The following is a 21,435-nucleotide window of genomic DNA, read 5'->3' as shown; positions in this document are numbered from 1 at the left end:
TCTCTAATATACCTCCTTTTCTTGATTAATAAAGAAAAAGAGAAAATAAGAACAACTCTGCTTATTCCCTGTTCAGGCTACCTTCACCTCTCATGTGAATTATTCAATGGCATCCCAGTTGGTCTCCTGGCCACCAGTCTTGACCTCTGCAATGGACATTTGGATCTGCTTCTTCAAGATCCATTCTAACCTCCTTGTGTTCCTTTTGGAAAACTAAAAACTACATTTCTTAGCTAGGCTTCTGGTTGCGACGTAGATTCCAACAGTCAGGTGCACCCATGCAAGATTTGGAAGGTGGAAATGATATATCATGAACAGGGGGCTTGCTTCTGCTGTTTCTGGGGCAAGCAGGGTTACGAAAGCATTTGGCTTTCAGTGATAGTTATAGAGGGAGTCCAGTGTCCAGTCCCTAGCTACATGAGTGAAAAGCAGCAGTGAAAAAAGGCATACTCTTTGCTGGCAGCAGCTTTCTGATTTCCAGATCATGATGGGGGGTGACAGTCCTGGAGCCAGCTGTTACATGGAAACAGTGGCTTAATATTCCAGTTCACTGATCACAGGAGAGGCAGTAGCTCTCTGGCAGTCAAGTTCTGCAGTGCTATTCTGGAAGGTTTTCCTGGAAGCTCAGCTCAGATTTTGCTCCTCCAGCAATTCCAAACATTTTTAGACTGCTTCTGTTTGTATTGTTTATCTACAACTGAACTCTGACTACAGTGTAACCTACAATTTACCACATTTCATCCAGAGTGAGCTCTCTGAAGCTCTAGAACTCAAATCCAATAATGGTATTGCCCTTGCTTAAAATCTTTCAATGCCCTCCAATATCCTTATATAAAGTCCAAATGTTTTAATCTTGTTTGAAAGATCCTGCATGATCTGGTCCTCCTAGTCTCTGTAGATTTATCTTTACCCGGGAACCCTCTGGCCACACTGACCTTCCATTCAGGCACCTAAGATATGAACCCATCTCTTTGTCTTGGCAAATGTCATTCTCCCTATATGGAACATTCTTGTCCTGTCTTCTCTTGGCTTTCTCCCCCAGTTTTTTCCAACCTTGGCCTAAGGGCTTTGTCCTCCAAGAAACCTTCTCTGACCCCACTGACCCCGCCACCCATCACTACCACAAAAATTCTGGGCTAGGCACTGTCCTATGTGTTCCCACAGCTCCCTGGCCTTCCTAGTTTGAAACACTGTACTCTTTGAAACTTCCTAGCTTGAGGCTGGGCAAGGTGGCTCACATTTGTAATCCCAGCACTTTGGGACACCAAGGCAGGCGGATCACCTGAGGTCAGGAGTTCATAGACCAGCCTGTCCAATATGGTGAAACCCTGTTTCTAGTATAAAATACAAAAATTAGCTGGGCGGGTGATGCACACCTGTAGTCCCAGCTACTCGGGCGGCTGAGGCAGGAGAATCGCTTGAACCTGGGAGGCAGAGGTTACAGTGAGCCAAGATAGTGCTACGGCACTCCACCTGGGTGACATAGTGAGACTCCATCTCAAAAAAAAAAAAAAAAAAAGAAACTTCCTAGTTTGAAACATTGTACTGCATTGTACTGGGATTGCCGATTGTATACTGTGCCATCCCTCTTGTCCCCATTATACCATAAGAACCTGGTGAAAGGTTCCATGCCTAAGTTGTGTTCTATTTTATCCCCAGTCCTCAGTGAGTACCTGGCATGGGGGTGCAAATTGAATGAACTAATAAAGAAGGTGAAGCATTTTAAGCACAAGGTTTATGTTTTAGATTTATGTTTTAGAAAAGCATGTGGCCATGTGCAGAAAGAACCATAATGGAATTAGGTGGAGGGAATGAGCTGAGATATAAAGTCCAGCTTGTTAGTCTGACCTAGTGTAATATTAGTGGTGATGGAAAAAAGAATACTCCAGAAAAACTGGTAACACTCAAGAAGTAATGAGACAGGGTCCAATTAAACCTTCTTTTTCCTTGTTTTTTTTTTTTTGTTTGTTTGTTTGTCTTTTTGTTTGTTTGTTTTTTTGAGATGGAGTTTTATTCTTGTTGTACAGGCTGGAATGCAGTGGCGTGGTCTCGGCTCACTGCAACCTCCACCTCCTGGATTCGAGCAATTCCCCTGCCTCAGCATCTTGTGTAGCTGGGGTTACAGGCACGTACCACCACACCCAGCTAATTTTTTGTTTGTTTTGTATTTTTAGTAGAAATGGGGTTTCACCATGTTGGGCAGGCTGGTCTCAAAATCCTGACCTCAGGTGATCCACCCGCCTTGGCCTCCTGAAGTGCTGGGATTATAGGCGTGAGCCACCGTGCTCAGCCTAAACCTTCTTTTGGCACCTCAATTAAACTTAATTAACATTTTTGAGTACTTACTCTATGCAAAGCATTGCATTAAGTTATGCCATAAAGCAGTTCTTAAGATATTATTCCAGTTTTGGAGATTGCAAGGGTTTCAGTCAGCCAGTAAAGACAGAAATACTTTAATACTGGGCAAAGAGGCAAAAGGAAGTAGATTTGAAGAATTTATGTTTCAAGGGTAAGGGAGTGTGGTTTTCCAGTTTGTTTGTTTGTTTGTTTTTGCCTAAAGATAAGGGGCTAGTAGTTTCTGAGCAATAGACAGTGCCCTGAGGTGGCAAGAACATTGCCTGGAGACAGGACATAGGAGTCTTACTTCTCCACCTGCCACTAACTGGTATGATCTTGAACAATTTACTTAACTTCTTTGGACTTCGTTCCTCACTTATAAAATAGAATTTTTGAATAAAATCACCTTTAAAATTCTATTATTTTATGTATGTGTTATATTTAAAATGTGTACAGTATTTCTTAATTTTTTCATCAAATCATCTAAAATGTTCATGTATTCTAAATAGTGCTTTAGGATAAATATTTTAACTTAGCTTTTCGTATAGTATTTAGAAGACAAGGATATAATAGAGCCACAAACAAATCTCAAGCTTTGGTTTTTTGATTCTAAGAGATGGATGATATACTGTATTCACTTTTGCCAGTTAAGGACAGTTTACCCAAATGTGCTTGCCCCCAACTGTCCTTAACTGGCAAAAGTGAATACAGTATATCATCCATCTCTTAGAATCAAAAAACCAAAGCTTGAGATTTGTTTGTTCCTCAGCCCTTTCAGCCTATGATTTTTAAAATTTTGCCTTATCGTATGTACCTATGCAACAATCTTGCATGTTCTTCACATGTACCCTAAAACCTAAAATGCAATAAAATAAATAAATGGGGGAAAAATTTTTGCCTTATCTATTGCCTAGTATGAATGCTAGGCTTTGTCAGAAGAATGTAAAAAAAAGTCTTTTTTTTTTTTTGAGACGGAGTTTCGCTCTGGTAACCCAGGCTGGAGTGCAATGGCACGATCTTGGCTCACCGCAACCTCTGCCTCCTGGGTTCAGGCAATTCTCCTGCCTCAGCCTCCTGAGTAGCTGGGATTACAGGCACGCACCACCATGCCCAGCTAATTTTTGTATTTTTGGTAGAGACGGGGTTTCACCATGTTGACCAGGATGGTCTCGATCTCTTGACCTCGTGATCTACCCGCCTCCGCCTCCCAAAGTGCTGGGATTACAGGCTTGAGCCACCGCGCCCGGCAAAAAAAAAGTCTTAAATCATTCTTTTTGCCCTCTTTGATAGACAAGTAGTTTAAAATTCTGTGCTCAGACTTTTTAACAATTCTTCTCAAATTTCAATGGAAGGGAGACATATGAAAGAGCACAAAAAACAGGATTAGAATCAAGTAAAAGAGCTACGCACTTGAAAATTCACTTGCTCTTCCCATCATGTTGCATGGCTCCTTCTCTTTGTAACTAAGTGTGCAACAAGCTTTCAAGAATGGACAGGAATGCTAGTAGCTATAACAAATGAAACTGGGAAAAAATCAGCAGCTTAATACAAAGTTATTTCTCATTCATTTCAAGTACAATTGGCGGTAGGAGTGATTATGGTGGTAGTGGTCTGTGTACCTCTCTTCCTTGCAGTCATTCAAGAACTCAGGCTGGCAGGATACCCAGGTGCCAACATCCAAGTGGCAGAAGCAGGTCTGGGGAGGGAGGGAGGAAGGAAATAGATTTTCCTGTGAGAGGTTTTTATGGGCTAGGCTTGTCACTTTTTTTTCTTTGAGACTCAGTATCATTCTGTCACCAGACTGGAGTGCAGTGGCATGATCTCCACTCACTGCACCCTCTTCCTCCCAGGTTCAAGGAATTCTCCTGCCTCAGCCTCATGAGTAGCTGGGACTACAGGCGTGCACCACCATGCCCAGCTAATTTCTGTATTTTTAGAGAATACGGGGTTCTCTGTAGAGACGGGGTTTCACCATGTTGGCCAGGATGGTCTTGATCTCTTGACTTCGTGAGCTGCCCGCCTTGGCCTCCCGAAGTGCTAGGATTACAGGCGTGAGCCACCGTGCCCAGCCAGGCCTGTCACTTTTATTCCTATTTAATTGGTCAGATCTCAGCTCCATGGGCACAACTAACTGCAGAGGAAGCAGAGGAATGAGGTCTAGCTGTGTGCTAAGAGAATGGGCAGGTTTTGATTACTACATAGGGGTCTCTGGTTTCTGCCTTACCCCCAGGGTACATTGATTCTGTGTGGCGATTCCCTCTCAACTTCTTCCTTTCTACCGCATGTCTTTAGTTGCTGACGAAATATTTCAGAGGTGATTCCTACTTGCCATGAGTAGTTGGGAAATATTTTTAAGGTAGTGATTTTCATCAAGCAACCATCTGACTTTTATGAGGCAACCTTGAAGTTTCCCTAAGCACTCCAATTTCTGCCTTAGAATATGACAGTGCATTAGTTTGTGTAGGGCATACAATGGCCATATGTCATTCTCAGTTGTGCATATAGATTTAGCTTCAGGTGAATATAACTGGGAATATTACTCTTCTAATCTTCTCAGGCTTAATGAGATCAGCGATTAAAAAAAAATCAGATCTCAAGTTTCCTTTAGACAATTTGTCTGGGGAAATTATATCACAACTTTATAGTTGGATATCATAGCTTTTTTTGGTATAGAGCAATGGTTCTCAAATTGTGGTTCCCAGACCAGCAGCATCAGCATCACCTGGAAACTTGTTAGTAAAGTGATTCTCAGGCCTCACCTCAGACCTCCTGAATCAGAAACTCTGGAAATGAGGTCTAGCAACCTGTACTTTCACAAGTCCTCTAAGAGAATATTCCAGAACCACTGGTTTGGCGACTTGGAGTTGATTTAGATCATTGTCGAAGCGTTTCACTTCAAGGACCAAATCAAGACATTATTTGAAATCATTTGTTTAAAACATATAGAATCTCTCTCTTCATTGCTGTGAATTAAGAGTGTTATAAAAATTCACCGAACGAAAATATTGCGAAGAGCCCTGGGAGGTCATTAGAGCGTGTAGTTTTCAAAGGTGTTAGTTACAGAAATCTAAGGTTCTATGAAGCATCTCTAGGGGTTTCTTAAAAGAAAATGTTCATGCGTTTGGTTGGTGACTATCCTTTGACCACCCAGGGTTTGTCTCTAAAAGACTTGAAATTCTGTGCCAGAAGAAATGTAGCTTTAGGACCAAGTCTATATCTTATTTGTCTTTAAATCTTCATTACCTTCCAGAGTGCCCAGCATAAAGTACATACATAACAAAAATTTACAATGTATGTATGTATGGAATAGTCATCTCATGGATTCAAGTACTTAACTAACTTTTACTAATATTCTGGGGTTATTTTTTAAAAACCAATTTGGATAGTTGTTATTAAAGAGTACTGACTGCTTTATGTATTCCGCCAGTCTTTTCAGCAGTTTATGATTTTATCTAGCAGATATTCAGAATAATGCCTCCAACTCTGAGAAAGAAAGGGGGAGGGGGAGAGAGAGAGGAAGAGAGAGAGAAGAGAAGAGAGAGAGAGAAACTTATATGAAGATAGTGTTTGTTCCATTTCTTGAAATGTCTATAAAAATATGCTACTTTGACCAAGCAGAAGAAAGGATATCGAGGTTGAAGATCAAAAAAAATATATATATGCTACTTCATGTTAATCTTCTTAGTGACCAACCCAGGATTTCTTCCTCAACCTTGGCACTACTGACATCTGGCGCTGGATCATTCTTTGTTACGGGATCTGTCTTGTACATTGCAGGATACGATGCTGGGCAGCATCCCTGGTCTCTGCCCACTAGATGCTGGCAGCATCACCTACTACTCCTAGTAGTGACAACTAAAATGTCTCCAGACACTGACAAGGGTCCCCTGGGAGGCAAAAGTGCCCAGGCTGAGAATCATTGCTCTAACCTAATGTTAATAGGGGAGTAGTAATTTTCCTGCATTTTATTCAAAGCTATGGAAACAGGCTTTGAGAAAGAGCATATGTTCCACATTTCTCTTTAGCTCATTGTTGAGGACTTTGGCAGTGACAGCTCTATCTATTTTGAAATGATTTGGTTCACAAATCCTCATTATTTTAGGCCACTTTTCTCCCTGGAACAACTTTATCTTTGGAGATGCAAATTCACAAACTCTAAGCATCTTTCTTACACTTTCTGTGATCTTCTACACAGCTTTAGCACTGAATTCCATTATTGGGCATTTTTATTTAATAACTTCTAAATAATCCATAGACTGGCTAAAGGAACTCCGTATAAGTCCATAATACAGAGCTAGCAACTGAATGGTTTTTATCGACTTCATTACAATATTTTAAAAAATTATTTAAGGAAAAAAATCTAAGTAAAATGTAATAATACCTTTTATTACATCCTACTGCAAGATTCTGTCCATGGAAAGAAATTCACAATTGCTTCTGGGATTTACTTCCCGGTATCTAAAGAATATGCTAGTAATTCTATTTCGTGATTTATTTTGGATGTTATCTATTTTCCTCCCTTTAGCATGTGAGGATTTAGCATTATTTCAACCTCCCCTCACTTCTGCTCCTCCATAATATCAATATATTACAATTTTTCTTTAAATCATCAGTGTTTAAATGATGAGCTGACAGTGTATCCTGACATCCTTATTGACATCCTCATGTAAATGTTCCTTCCCTCTCTTATTTTCCACGTGGGTATGTGTTTTAAATAGTCCCCCTTTTAAAAAATTTAATGGTATTTTGAGACAGTGAGAGGATAAAAGTATATGGCCATCACATATTTAACAGGAACTAAAATTATTTTTGAAAACTTTGGAAAGATTACATAAAAAGCCTCAAAATCTTATTGTTAGAGGGTAAAAATTTCTGTTTTCCCCTCACCTCTTACATTTAGCATAAATGACAGTGAAGTATTTTATTTCAAATTTAAGAAACAAGTATAAAATCTGATTTTTAATTTTTCATGAAATAAATTTTGTATAATTCTTGTATCATTAACACCAATAAATCAGGACCATAAAGAAAACAAAAACAGAGGATTAAAAAAGACAACCAATTGACATGACAGATGAAGAAGATACTAGATGAGAAGAAACATGTATACAACAAAGCCTACAATTGGGAAATTGTGGGAATCAAAGTCAAGCAGTTAATTACTAACAAAGATGGCAACCATGTTTCTTTTGTCTTTCACAGTGAATGCACAATTAGCACTTAATACTAAGACAAGGGAATAAACCATCTATAATCTACTGAAAAAGACCATCTGCTTCTATAAATTTTGTTCTCATACACTTGCCAAAAGAAGAGAACATATTAACAAAATAATGGGCCCTGCACTGTTAATTGCTAGGTTGTTTGCAGTTGTGCTGTTGCTATTAGAATTTAATAAGCCATTCCTTCTGCTAAATTAATAAGCAGCCAAGATTATGTAATAGCTGCTTTCAGCGGCTAATTATTTTTCCCACAATTCCCTCCCCTCCCTACCCCTACCCCCACCTTTTTTTGGCCAGGAGCAGGGAAAGGAGACTGCCAATATGTCATCAGCAAGTCTCCCGTCCTCATTTTCAGAGCCAGAGCAACATTAGGAGCATAATCAGAGTTTAAACTTGGAGGTGGCTGTCTCAGGAACCTTAAGGATATAAGTGTTTTGTACAGAAAAAGAGAAACGCAGCATTTGGATTCAGAGGGCGAATTTTCATTGTGTAGCATTCGAGCTATCTTTTAACTGGCTAATGGCATCTGTTTCTTGTAGTGAGAGAGAAATGGGACATTCGAAAGCACCTTTGGGGCATGACTGGGCAGGGAGCAAGGAGAAATCTGGTGGGGTCGAGGAGACCTAAAGAACTACAGAAAGCCAATTCTGTGCCGTGTGTCGTCTCCTTCCTTTAATATTCCAGTATACATTAATCATACATGTTAGTAGGAAACTTTCCAAGCAGCATAGTAGTGATTGAAAAGGGGAGGTATTACACATTTTTTTGTTTTGCCATACAAAGGCATTTTTTAAAATGCCCCAAAAACTACTGTCTTAGATTCATAGATAGTATAATGCACACAAAAAGAATATAATCACTAACAAAGGATCCCTTTACACTGATTACATTTAGCTTCGTGAAAAACTTAGCATTTCTTTTTTACTTCAGGCCATTAAAAAATTCTGGCGACTATATTTTGGAACCTCTGCAAAAGGGGCATGGCCCAACAAAAGCAATTTTCTCGATTCCTCTGTAAGAACCTAGGTGACTCGGGTAATGAATAGCATTCGATATGGGAAACCCGTGGCTTTTCAAGGAAGGTCATCTAATCCCGTGGGGCTCCCCTTTCTTTATCTGTAAAGGACTAGATGATTCATCCATTCTATCATTCAGAAAATTATGAACATCCATTATGCCCCCGCATTATGCTCAGCATTACAGCTCTTAACAAATTTATCATTTTATAGTCCTTATCAGTCAACTCACACATTTACCAGGCAATGAACTAGGTTGGGATGCAAAATGAATATAATTTAAGGTGTGCTAAATAAAGGCTAACGGGCATGCGGGTGAATGAGGGAATCACTCTTACAGGGTTTTAGGTTGAGGCTTCGCAGGAGATGTAACATTTGAGAGCAAAGACATGCCACCCACAGCAAGTCGTCGGCAGTGCTAAACTGGAACCCAGGCGGCTGGTGGGGCGACCGGGTGTGAAGGAAGCGGGATCTCGAAGGTGAGGTGCTGTCCAGGCTTTTCAGCCGAACGGACGGTAACTCATCCAGTCCGCAGCATCAAGGAGGGGCGAGGCGAGCCCAGGGAACAGACCCCTGCGAAGCTCGGGGCGAAAGGTGTCTGGGCTAGGGCTGGAGCAGTGCAATGGGAAGGACAGCCTGGATTCTGGGCAATTTTGGAACAGAATGATAGCAAAAGGCCCGTGAAAGCGTGACTAGCTCCACAGAAGAGCTGAATTGTTTTTCCAGAGTTGCAGCACTCCCTCACTCCTCCCACCCTCCTCGTCAGCTGTCACACCTCCCCGACCCACCCTCTAGGGACACGGAGAATTATCAGAGCTCCAACTTGGCTCTCCGCTGTCCGGACCTTCTCTGCCCCGCACCTCCGGCTAGGCTAAGGACGCCGCAGAGTCCCGTCCTCCTTTCATTAAACAGCCAGGACAGCCGCCCGCGCGCGTCCCGGAGGCACCGGCAGGAGCGCGCGGGCGCGCGGGGCCAGCAGACGCCGCTTCCGGGTCACGTGGCCTGGCTTCCGGTTCGCACCACTCCTCTCGGCGAAGAAGCCTCCAATCGGCTTCTTTGGACTCAGCGGTCACCTGCGCTGCCTTCGGTGCAGTTGGTGACGGCTGAGCCGCTTCCCGCGCGTCGCGTAACCCGCCCCTCGACTCACCGCAGCCCCGGCTCCTCCCTCGTCCGGCCCCCGGGGCGGGGTCTGTAGGCTCGCCCTCCCCTCTCTGCCTAAGCCTGCCCTCCGCCAGCCGGGTCCCCTCCCCACAGCACCACGGCTTCTCTTCCTCAGCAAGGCGACAGGGGCTTCCCCTTAGCCGCCGCCGCCGGCCAAGCTCCGCCGCGCCCGCGGCCCGCGGCCGCCGTAAGTCCCTGGGGACAAGCGGGGGCGCCAGGGATGGAGATCGAGAGGGAGGGCTGGGCGCGCCCCCCGCCACCCCGCGCGCGCCCCGACGACCCCACCCCGCGCCCGCCCGGCCCGCCACTGGGTCGCCGCGCCTTTAACTCACTTCTCTCCGTGTCCGCGCCCTGCGCACCACTCCGCGCCGCGCCCGGGGATGTGGGGGCCAGTCCCGGACTCCGCGACAGCCCCGCAGCACCTGTGGTTCGAGAATCGCCTCAAGTTTTGCTGGGTGTTTTCGGGAGGGGCCGGGGGCGGTGGCGGCCGAGGACTCTTGGCGCCCCCTGCGCGGCGGCGGATGCCATTGTCTGCTCCGCTCCTTGCCTTTCACCTCGCCCGGGCTTGGTCAGTGATGGAGTGTGGCCACGGGAAGCGGGGAGGCACTGGCGACGGCCGGACCCGTGGAACGCTGGCCCCGGGCCCGCGCCGCGGCTGAGCCCATTGTTTTTAATGCTAATCTCGAGGAATTGTGGTACCCTGTGATTTTCGGCAAAATCAAAGCGTTGGTTTTTAACACGAGGGAAGGAATACTCGTGCCTTGCAACCGGGTTTCGTCCCATGTTAGCACGTAATTTGTTTTAAGGAGAATACATTGTTTTTTCGTCCTGCAAAGTGGTAGGGCGGATACAGGACCCTGCTCCAGACAGCCTTGAGCTCATACTCTTTTCGCAAGCAAACCCTCACCCCTTCTGGTGGCTAAGATCTAGGAATACGGGATTCATTCTTCTCCAAGTTTTGGTAACGGGTTTGCAGTAAATGTCCAGTTGATGCTTCACTTGCTGCCCCCTTCGAATGCCGCTATCTTCAGGACTTGCTCGGGAGGCACTTCGATATCTTCTAATAATGTCCGTATATTTTGTGCCCTTGACATATTTTAAGTGAGGTAATAAGACCATTTTAACTTTACTGAAGTTGAATTGCCACATCATAAATTTCTAGATATCGTGTTGATACCTTTTTGGATGGTTACAAAAGAGTAACGATAATCTTCTTACCAAAATTTAGGGCCCATTTTTATTTTACATTGGTTGTGTAAATTTCCCCTCCCCCGTGTTCAAATTCAAGATGGTGCGATGAATCTTGAGAATCAGGCTTAAATCTTACTTGCAGTAACGCTGTTAAGGGAACTTAAAATAGTTAAAAGAAAAAAACGATACCTATGCAAATTCTGCCTTTAAATTACCTTTGTAGAAACAATACTTCTGTTCGCAGTTGTGATGACCAATTGAATTAAGAAACCCTTGGCGTTAAAAATGAAACATGAAGGCTAATTAACACATTTGCAGATTACAAATAAATACATACAAATTAGTTTAAGTATAAAATACATTAGAATTCAGCATCCACTCTTTGTAGATACTATTTTTTGTTTTAAATGAAGTATTTCATATAATGTCTCAATACTAAATCTTAATAAGTATAAATCTTATTGTGGCCTTTTTAATGTTTGTATTCTCTGTCATAATACTACATTAACTCAGTTCTAGATTTTGTACATATTTGAGTTGGAATGTTTTAAAAGTAAGATGAAAACATGTTTTGATTAAGGAAAATTTGTATTTATGGGATTTTTTGGTTAATATTTTGGATCATTCTGTTTTGCTTAAAATATGCCATCATAAACTGAGGAGAGCATTCCAAGATTTAAGCTACTGTCTACAAGTAATTCAGCCTGGAACAACAACGGCCTCAGGGTGAAAAATAGCAGGTCTTCTGTTTCTTTCAAAAGTCAAACCAATTGATGTCTACCATTCTCTTTTGGTGCATATAGAGACTGCGCAATGTATAGCACAGGTAGAAAATAGTTTCTTAAATTGAAAGAGTGATCTTTATTTTTCTTCAAAATTTCACTTCAGCTTATTACCTATTTTTCTTTTTTTCTCCTGCACGCTCCCCTCCAAATGTATTGTGGAACAAGGTGGGACTGGAAAGTTTGCATCTAGAAGAAGATCTATTCAAAAGAATTTCTTGCTATTTTAATTGGCATAGAAATATTGATGGCTACCAATCATTTGTCATTTAAATGCCCCATCCCCCAGAGCTTCTCTGTGAAACACATAATCTTAAGTTTATTGATTCAGAGTATGCCATGTAATCTTGATTTTATTTATCTTAACAGATGCAGTTTATGTTGCTTTTTAGTCGTCAGGGAAAGCTTCGACTGCAAAAATGGTACGTCCCACTATCAGACAAAGAGAAGAAAAAGATCACCAGAGAACTTGTTCAGACCGTTTTAGCACGGAAACCTAAAATGTGCAGCTTCCTTGAGTGGCGAGATCTGAAGATTGTTTACAAAAGGTATAATTTTTATTTATCAGAAAGGTGCAATAGAATCAAATGTTAGGTCACTTAGGAAATTGCAGACTTTTGAGTGATGACATTTATAAATAATGATTAATAAAGATTTAGATGAAATAGGTTTAAGATAAAGCTTTGTGTTTTTAAAATAACTGGTATTTTGATTGATTACTGAGGCTGAAATGATAAAGGCAGGGAAATCATTTGAAAACTAGTTACATAATTAAAGGCATAAATGATTATTCATGCTTAATCATCTTTATAGAAGAGTTTAATGAATTCATTTCATTACAGGGGAAAGTAGGGTCAGTATTTTAAATTGTGTGGGTAATTCTCTTAATTTAGACATGTACATATAGAGTCTAATCCCTTTTCCCTGAAAATCTATAAAGTAATGACTGATATTTGACATGCCTATATCTGATTTTTAGAATCTTGCGTATAAATACCTTGAATGTGTAGACTATTTCAATCACATAGATGTTTTAAAAACTTTGTGTATATACAAGATCTGTGTGTAAGTAGTGTTTATTAACTTAAAGTACCCTTGTTGCTGTGGTGGGGGTGTGATTAAATCTGACAGATAATTTTGACAGATTTTTTTAAAAAATTTGATGTTACAAAGTGACTCATAGATTGGCTTTTAACACTGCAATTTTTTTTTAATGCAGTACATCTTTATTTTATAAATATCTGAAACTCTGAATGCCATAAAATAAATTTCTCAAGATTGTTTTAAGTAAGTTAAAAGAAATAAACTGTCTTCTTTTATGGAATATTTTTTTGAGGGGACATTTACTTTATTCCCCATGTGTTTCCTTTTGAATAATTTACTGAATTTAAGATAAGAGCATTTCTGCATATAAAAAGTTGTCTTGTGTGGAAAGTATGCATGGAATTAACAGTATGGGATACAATGAGGCTGGGAGAGAAGTCTGGTTTTCTTCTGGGCTTCCCTTTAATGCACTCCAAATATGGATTGGGTATTTTGTCAGGGAGATGGCTAGGAAGAAATGGAGATTATAAGACAGAGAGAGTTTCTTAAATATTGAGGACTTCTGTTTATTATTGAATGATCTTTGGTGATTTTGTATCTTTGGGTGATTTTATATCCAGTGTTTGGTTTGGTCTTATTAAAGATCATAGAAAAATCATATCATTTCAGAGGTGAAAGATATTTTACAGTAATCTAGTCAGGTGATTTTGTTTAATTTTATTTTAAGCTTTTTGCCCCATGGGTAGAACCTTAAATAAAATGAGTGGAAGTGAGGCTGTTCCATGTGAAATCAGGAAGGAGGATCCTGTACCCTGGCTCACTTGGCCTTTGCCCTCTGCACAGGCCACAGTTCCTGGGTTTGAAAACTGCCATTGTTGAGCAAACTTTAGTTTTATAAAGAATGCGAATTTGGGAGAAGTGACTTGTGTAGGGCCATATGCCAGTTAGTGATTGACATGGGGCTGCAACTCAGATCTTAAGCTTGGAGGCAAAGATTTTAAACAGGGCTGAAAAAAGATCAGGTTTACATATCTTAAAAGATTGAACTAGGGCAATAGATGAGGGCAGGAGGGGCTGAGACTGGCACCTGCAAGATCAGTAGGAGACTACCTGATAATGAGGTCCTGAACCCAGGCACTGGAAAGGAAGGCTATGATTAAGATAGGTTTGATAAGACTTGGTCACCTCTAGAAGTGGGAAGAACATGGAAGGCCAAGGCAGGAGAATTGCTTGAGCCCAGGAGTTCAAGTCCAGCCCTGGCAACTTAGTGAGACCCCACTGTCTCTACAAAAAAGAAAAAAAGAAAAAAAAAAAAAGCTGGGTGTGGTGGCATGCACTTGTAGTCCTAGCTGCTCTAGAGGCTGAGGTGGGAGGATTGACTGTGCCTGGGAGTTCAAGGCTGCAGTGAGCCCTGATTGCGCCACTGCACTCCAGGCTGGGTGACAGAGTGAGAACCTCAACAACAACAAAGACAAAAAGTGGAGAGAGCAGCAAAGGAAAGGGAGGAGTGGGGTGATCTCCACATTTCTGGTTTGCTAATGGAGTACAAGGTGAGCTAGAGAACTCAGCTCATTTTGAGGCAAGTTGATTTGGGGATGTCTATGTGACTTTCACTATGAGAAGCCTGATTTTCTGGTGGGATGTGGTTGGCGTAGGTATGGAAGTCTTGGGAGAATAAGACAAAGTATTAGATCATCAGCATTCAAATGGCAGGCAAAGGAGATGAAGAGACCTTCAGAGTGGAATGAGAACCAAAGAGAGTAAGTCTTGGGTCAGTAAAGTCAGGAAAACGGAGAGAGTTTCACCAGTGCCGGATGTTTCATAAAGTTCAATGAAAGTGAAGAAGGAATCTGATAGATTTTACAGTGAGCATTTCATATAATGCCCTTTGCCAGAACATTTTCAGTGGCATAGTGGAGATAGAACTCTCGATGTAATGGGCTGAAGTGTGAAGAGGTGGAGAAATTTAAATAGCATGTGTAGACTATTTTGGGAAACTTTGCTGTGAAGGACAGGAGATGAGGTGGTAACTGCTCATAGACATAGGAGTGGGGAACAAGGTTTTTAAAAAAGGTGTGAGATTCTTAAGCTTATTTCTAGATAGGGGAAGGAGTCCCCCGTGTGGAGGAGGAAAATACCAGCAAGGGATTCAGTCCCAGGAATGGACTGTTCCGGGAAGAAAGGAAAGCACTGCTTGGTGTTCACGCACGTGTCACTCAGCCCGTGTGTCTGTGTCGAGCCACTACTTTTTCTTTTAAAAGCTATAAAGGGTATCTAACCCAACTCTGATACTTACATCAAACCCCTTTAAATGAAAGGTAGACTTAAAAAACTAACTGCTTTATTGAGATATCAGTCATATACAAAAGGTGGAATTTATCTTCTCTTTCTCTATGCATCCCCCCTTTCATTTCATACCAAAAACCTCACCTACTATACCACTTACAGACATATTTTTTGTTGGTATAAACAAGTGATTTGTTTTTCTACTACTGGAAGAGAAGACCTTTTTAAGCAAGAGAATTACTGCTTAGCTCCTGAGAAATTCTGGACTAGCCCTTTTGCTGTTCATGCCAGCAAGTGCTTTTTGTTGTTTTTGTTAAATTTTCTCACCCACATTCTTCATCCTATTTGGCATACAAATTCTCCCTTTTGAGGGGGAATCATAGAGGGATAAGGATAATTAATATTACCTGAAAAGACAGACTAAAAATCTGGGGACTTGAGTTCTGTTCCCTTTGTAACGTTAGCTAGTTTTATGACTTTAAACAAGTCACTTTGTTTCCTTATCTCTAAAATAAATGCTCTTAAAGATCCCTGTAAGACAGAATACTATGCTTTTTTGATTCCTGTTTCGTGTAGCGTTTTGTGGAAGAGTCACTGGATTAAGGTCTTTTAAAATTAATTTAAAAACATATATCTCTCCGAATTACTAACTTGAGAATTTATTAAAGAATACTTATTGATTTTCTTTACTAACAAAAGAATTTTTAATGACATACCAATGGGTATTGAGAATACTTTAGCTACATTCACCCACAGTCAGCTGATATTTAGCTGATATTTAGCTGACTGCGGAGAAGTCATGTGTTTTGAATATAAGAATAGGCACTTTCAGATGTTCTCTGAGTGCCAGTAATTAGAGTAAGCTTAATCCACTGCGCTAAAAATAACCAAACATACCTTTCTTCTTACTAGTCTATTATTAATTTTACTTCAGATTTAGACTTACAAATATGCACTAAGAGAACAAAATGAGCTTATTGTTGAATTTTTTAAAACCATTTGGTCCTAAATATAGGAAGTATACTTCAGGTTCTCTTGGTAATCTTTTACTAAATCAGTATGGCATTTTTTATTTCTCTCTTCTTCAAAGCTCTTAAAATATTGTTTTGAGCATATTTTAATTTTTGCCAGGATTACTTTAATACAATTGCTGGCTATAGTTTTAAATGTAAAACTTGAGCTCTGTAGTCAAATTGCTGTTCCTAGGCAAGTTACTCAAACCTGGGTCTCTTATCAATGCAAGTAATAATGGTATCTCAGGGATGCCGTCCTTGTGAGGATTAGAATGGTAAAGTATGCAAAAGCCTTAGCTGACATTTAGTGTCTCATGTAGGGTGAGGATTCAATGAATGGTACTTAATTATTATACTTGTTTCTTCCTTCCCTAAGCTTTCTGGAAAGAGCCACGTTATTATCCTGATAGCTATCTGTTCACCTACACCAACAAATTCATTAACTTGATTATTCTTTTTCGATTCTGAGTGAAAGTAAACATTTAGATAGTCTTATGGGGTTTGTTTTTATTGTTTTTTGTTTAAATATTACTGGCTGGGGCTTAGACACATCAATACTGTTGATTTTTAAATTAATGCTTCCAAGTGATTCATGCAGTTTAGGAGCTTTGACTAGTGTTTAAGTGCTTTTTATTTGTAAGAAAAGAGGCAGTACTGTGGATAAGGAGCAGGGATGGTACAAGCATTAGATTGTTCAGTAGTAGCATTGAGGAAATCTTAAGTAAGAATAAAAGGAATTTTACTTGAAACTGTTAGTCACCTCTGTATAATACATTATGTAGCATTCTGTTGCTATCAGCTAGTCATATCTGGTTTTTAATCTATCATTTTTATGTCAGTTACTTTATTCTTTAGTTTTCTTAATTCAGGGAATCTTATGTATCATTTTTCAGTTTCCCCAAATTCAAAGTTCTATTTAATGAGCATGGGTTAGGGAGGATAGAGATAGAATACTCCATTCTCTTTTAAGTAGATAAACAAAAACAGAGTAGTGATGGGAAAGAGAGGGAGCACTTTGTTAAAGTTGGCATTGATGCCCTGTTTTGTCTTCCATGACTTACTCCCTTCGCAATGATGATAAATGAACACGTGAATATCTCCTCTCAGTAAGACTGCTGGAGGCCCACCATGTTAAATAACTTAGTGTGGAAGTCAGATAGAGTAGACATGCACAAAGTCATAATATATATCCCAAGTGAGTTTGTATGATACAGTAGAAAAAGGCCTGGAGTTAAGGTCAAAAGATCAGGTTTCTTATCTCAGTACTAGCACTTGTAGGCCCTGTACACTTAGGCCTCATTTTTTTTTTTTTTTTTTTTTTGGTCTTTTTTAAATCTGTAATCAAGGATGAAAGATAGTACTTCCTGTTGAAAACATCAAATAAGATGAAATGGTTTTAATAATATTGAAATTAATGCTGTTGTGTGAATACCAGTTATTTTCATACTGAGAAGCAAGAATTCATTGAGTCTCAAAACAGGTTGTTCATGTTATTCTGTATGCAGTATTATTTTACTTTAATGCTACGAGTAATAACTGCCCATTGTGTTTTCTAAAAATCATTTAAGTGATCTTCAGTGAAAATTACAATCTCAACTGATATATTCTATGTTTAGCATATCTTAGGTTTTTATTTTCTTTCTTTTCAAAAGCCTTAAGTCCATGTAAACCATTTAAAATGCCCTTTTAATCCCCTCACAGGACTTGCTATGCCTCAAGCTTGCAGTTTTGCTTCCTTGGGTCAAGCATAACCTGGTTCCATATGCTAGAATCATAATTTGAAGGAGAATATAAGTTTCTCAACCTTATTCCCTCTTCTAGGGTAAATAAACTACCCTTCAGTTCAACAGTGTAGAACTTGGAAAATTTGAGGACAGCTCTCTGTTTCCCTTAAGTGATAGGAACTTTCTGTTCTCTTTCTCTAACTTCTGTAATAACATGGAGCTATTGTTCTTTTCTTGTGGTTTATTTCACAATTCTAGAAACCTTTTTAAAAACAATTCTATGCTGTTAGAATTCAAGAGCATAGTTACCATTGGGGATGGGAGGTTGTGACTGGGAGAGGGTATCAGAGGAGTTTCAGGGCTCAGTAGTGTTCAGCCTCTTGATCTGGGTGCTGGTGTGTAGTTGGATTCACTTTGAAAATTCATTGAGCTTTTAGGACTTAAGGTCTTCTCTGTGTGTATATTATATACATGTTCCAATAAGATATCTCAAAATATTGACCTCACCTTGACAGTACCTTCGACAAGTCCTCCTTCAGTTGGAAGGTTTGTTTTCTTCCCTGTACTTAATAGTTTGAATTAATCTGCTGTATATTTTGTTTTAATTAAGTAAACTTAGGAAAAAACCGGGTCTGCCATCTTTTAAAATGTTTATAGAAAATAACCTGAAAGAAAGAGGGGCAAAATAACTTATTCTAAGTGGTATGATTTTTTTTTTTTTCATTTTTCTTGCTTGTGCTTTTCAAAATTTCTCTTATGTATTTATTACTTTTGTAGTCTAGGAGAAAAATCTGTACTGTTGTGAAAGAAGAAATAAGCTGTATAAACTTGGGGTCTTTCATAATAGAATACAAGAATATATTTAGAAAACATGATTACAGGGTAACAATTTTTTTCACATTTGTACTTTGTTACAGATATGCTAGTCTGTATTTTTGCTGTGCTATTGAGGATCAAGACAATGAACTAATTACCCTGGAAATAATTCATCGTTATGTGGAATTACTTGACAAGTATTTTGGCAGTGTGAGTAGTATTTTATTTTAGGAAATTGAATGCCATAGTATTTTTTAGAAACTTTTTTCTAACAAGTTTATTATTTGGTTGTATTGGGATTCTAACCGCAGGAGAGGGCAGGAATGACTATTTCTCATCAGCGGGCCTATTCAGTTTCTAACTTTCAGAATTGCTGGCCCTATAGACCTAACTCATTTAATTAAGATGGTGAGGATGAGGTTTAAAATAGTGAAATATAAACAAGTCCAACTACAAACATTAATATCTTGGAAGTACCTAGTATAGAATTTAGATTTGGTTAGCAGTTCTGATCATGTTACCCTGGAAATATATGTTTAAAGATCAGTTTTCATGAGTAGAAATTATTAAGTTACCCTCATTGGGAGCATGCAGAGCCCGGCCTTATTTAGCTTGTAGGAATATGTTTTCAAGTACTTGAGATTTGGAAATTAAGCTTACTGAAGTCAGTGATACTTAGTCATTTTTAGAAAGAATTAAGATTGATTCACTCTGGTCAGATTGTATTCACTATCTGGTAGTGAATAAGCATCTTTTGCTTCTTTAAGTTGTAACAGTTTTTTCTTTTCTTTTTTTTCTTTTCAGGTCTGTGAACTAGATATCATCTTTAATTTTGAGAAGGCTTATTTTATTTTGGATGAGTTTCTTTTGGGAGGGGAAGTTCAGGAAACATCCAAGAAAAATGTCCTTAAAGCAATTGAGCAGGCCGATCTACTGCAGGAGGTAAGCTACTTGTTCTCTTCACTAGGCACTAGCATGCTTTGCTCTTGCTGGGAAGTCTCATTCATCATTCTTACAGTTTCAGAAAGTACACTGAAGCATGCTGGCATGTAGTGTCCATCCATGTGCAGTTTATTCATTGGAATATGTGTCAGTCACGTCAACTCAGTTATCTCTGGATGGATGGTTCAGTTTGGAGATGGTCTGTCGGTCGGGCCTCTTCCCGATGGCCTTTTTTGGACCCTAAAACAATGGAGTCTAAACCTTTAGAGGACAGACTACTTTAAGAAGGGAAAAGATTGGCTGAAAGTAGCAGTAAGTTGAGAACTCTCCATCTATTGCTTCAAATTGTTTAAGATAACCCTTCCATCTATTCCTTCAAATTGTTTAAGATAACCCCTCCATCTATTCCTTCAAATTGTTTAAGATAACCCCTCCATCTATTGCTTCAAATTGTTTAAGATAACCCCCCCTCTTTTACATTAGTGTAGATAATCAGGAGTTGACTGTGAGATTATGACATTTTCATTCCAAATTGGCTCATATTTTTACCTCATGTCCATTAAATGCAAATGTAGCCAAGCAAATGATAGTGTTTTCTAATTGTACTTTTTGTAGAACCTTCTCTTTTTTTTGTTAGCAAAACTAAACAGCATTTGCATTTCTCTTTGCTCTTGTTAAATATCAAACCACGTTCTGTCAAACTGCATTCTTGTCTTACCTTCATATCCCCAGATGTGTAACTCCCTTTTCTTTCTAACTACCATAGTCATCCTGGGTTAATCGTGCAGTTGATGCTGATGTACCTTCTATTTCTGAAGCTTAACGTTTCATAGATAAGGCTACCTTTTTCTAAAAACTTAATGATACCATAATTCAGATACCAAATTGAATTATGCTTTAGAGCTAATTGTGATTTTTATCATATGGAAAGCTTACAGCATGAGAAGTGATTAGTAAATATTAAAAAATGAAATGTGTTTTCACTAAAATAGTTGTTAAGTATATGTTGCATGTATATAAAAAGTCTTGAATATTTTTGGCCCACTGGCTCATTTTCCCAAAGCATTAAAAATATGATTTTGTATTTCTAGTCTATTTTAGCCCATTCTTTGTTACATACTTGTTTATCAGTTTGTTCTTGTCTTTTTTTAGTCACCAAAGGAGACTTTAAGTCCATTTTTTAGCCTTGGATGCATTCAGTTTTAAGGGAATGAAATAAAGGAAGAAGAGTAACTTACTTTATCCATTTTAACTTCCTAACTTTTAGACTCTGGGAGGAAGGGAAAGCTATTTGAGGATCCCACTGCATCTGTCACTGACTGGTTGGGTTGTGGGAATTGCTTGAAGTTCAGATGACATCATCTGGATAGACATCTACTAAATGTGAGACAATGCATTGTACACTTAATGATCTTGTAGTTATCAGAAGAGCAGTTAAGGTACCTGCAAAAGTTAAGTATTAGATTGGCAGCCCTGATGCCATCTACTCCTCAGTAGTAAAATTAACACAAACCCTTTGCCTTGTGTGTATAGTTTGTCACGCTGATTTACCAATTGGTTAGAAATGTTATTTTGGAGGTTTGTTTTTAGTATCAGGTGTGCTGACTATAAGCATACATGCTACTGTTGTAAAATTGGTTTTTAAATTTAGTATCTCCTTATTTTGCTTTTCACTAATCAGACTTTTAAAAAAATTAGGTCAAAACCAGGATTAAAATTCTTCATATATTTCTCTTCCCTTGATCACTTTCATATTTTGTTACGGATCTATATTCTGCTCTATCAGAACCTGGCATTTCTTCCAAGTTTTTCATTATTTTCTAATTAATTAAATTTGCTTTAAAATGTATTTAAAGTTATTGAAGTTCAACTTTTAATTTTAATGTTTTTCCTGGAGAGCA

General features: G+C 39.4%; 1 protein-coding gene and 1 long non-coding RNA gene across 7 annotated transcripts in view; one reads left to right on the top strand and one right to left on the bottom strand.

Moving 5' to 3' along the window:
- Window positions 1–8,831: 8,831 nt before the first annotated feature.
- On the bottom strand, window positions 8,832–9,555 carry LOC116556697. The gene is made up of 2 exons (XR_004271119.1): window positions 9,420–9,555; window positions 8,832–9,218 (listed from the first exon to the last, which is right to left on the bottom strand). It is a non-coding gene; the product is annotated as an uncharacterized LOC116556697 (long non-coding RNA).
- A 52-nt stretch (window positions 9,556–9,607) lies between these two features.
- AP1S2 (adaptor related protein complex 1 subunit sigma 2) overlaps window positions 9,608–21,435 on the top strand; it is a 29,640-nt gene continuing 17,812 nt past the window's right edge. For 5 of the 6 annotated variants that reach the window (XR_004271118.1, XM_032285981.1, XM_032285979.1 and 2 more), the window contains exons 1-4: window positions 9,608–9,923; window positions 12,079–12,257; window positions 18,694–18,802; window positions 19,397–19,534. Coding sequence is in view for 5 of the 6 variants with exons in the window: in XM_032285981.1 (XP_032141872.1) it covers window positions 12,079–12,257; window positions 18,694–18,802; window positions 19,397–19,534 (426 nt within the window). In the remaining variant the exon portion in view is untranslated. Of the gene's footprint in view, window positions 9,924–10,289; window positions 10,305–12,078; window positions 12,258–18,693; window positions 18,803–19,396; window positions 19,535–21,435 lie in introns of those variants that run through there. The other variant, XM_032285978.1, reaches the window with a different exon arrangement.

Source organism: Sapajus apella, unplaced genomic scaffold, assembly GCF_009761245.1.
Source record: "Sapajus apella isolate SASKATOON/1434 unplaced genomic scaffold, GSC_monkey_1.0 scaffold17, whole genome shotgun sequence".
NCBI lineage: Eukaryota > Metazoa > Chordata > Mammalia > Primates > Cebidae > Sapajus > Sapajus apella.
Note: the sequence above shows the minus strand (reverse complement) of the source record. Positions and strands in the feature narration are given on the sequence as shown.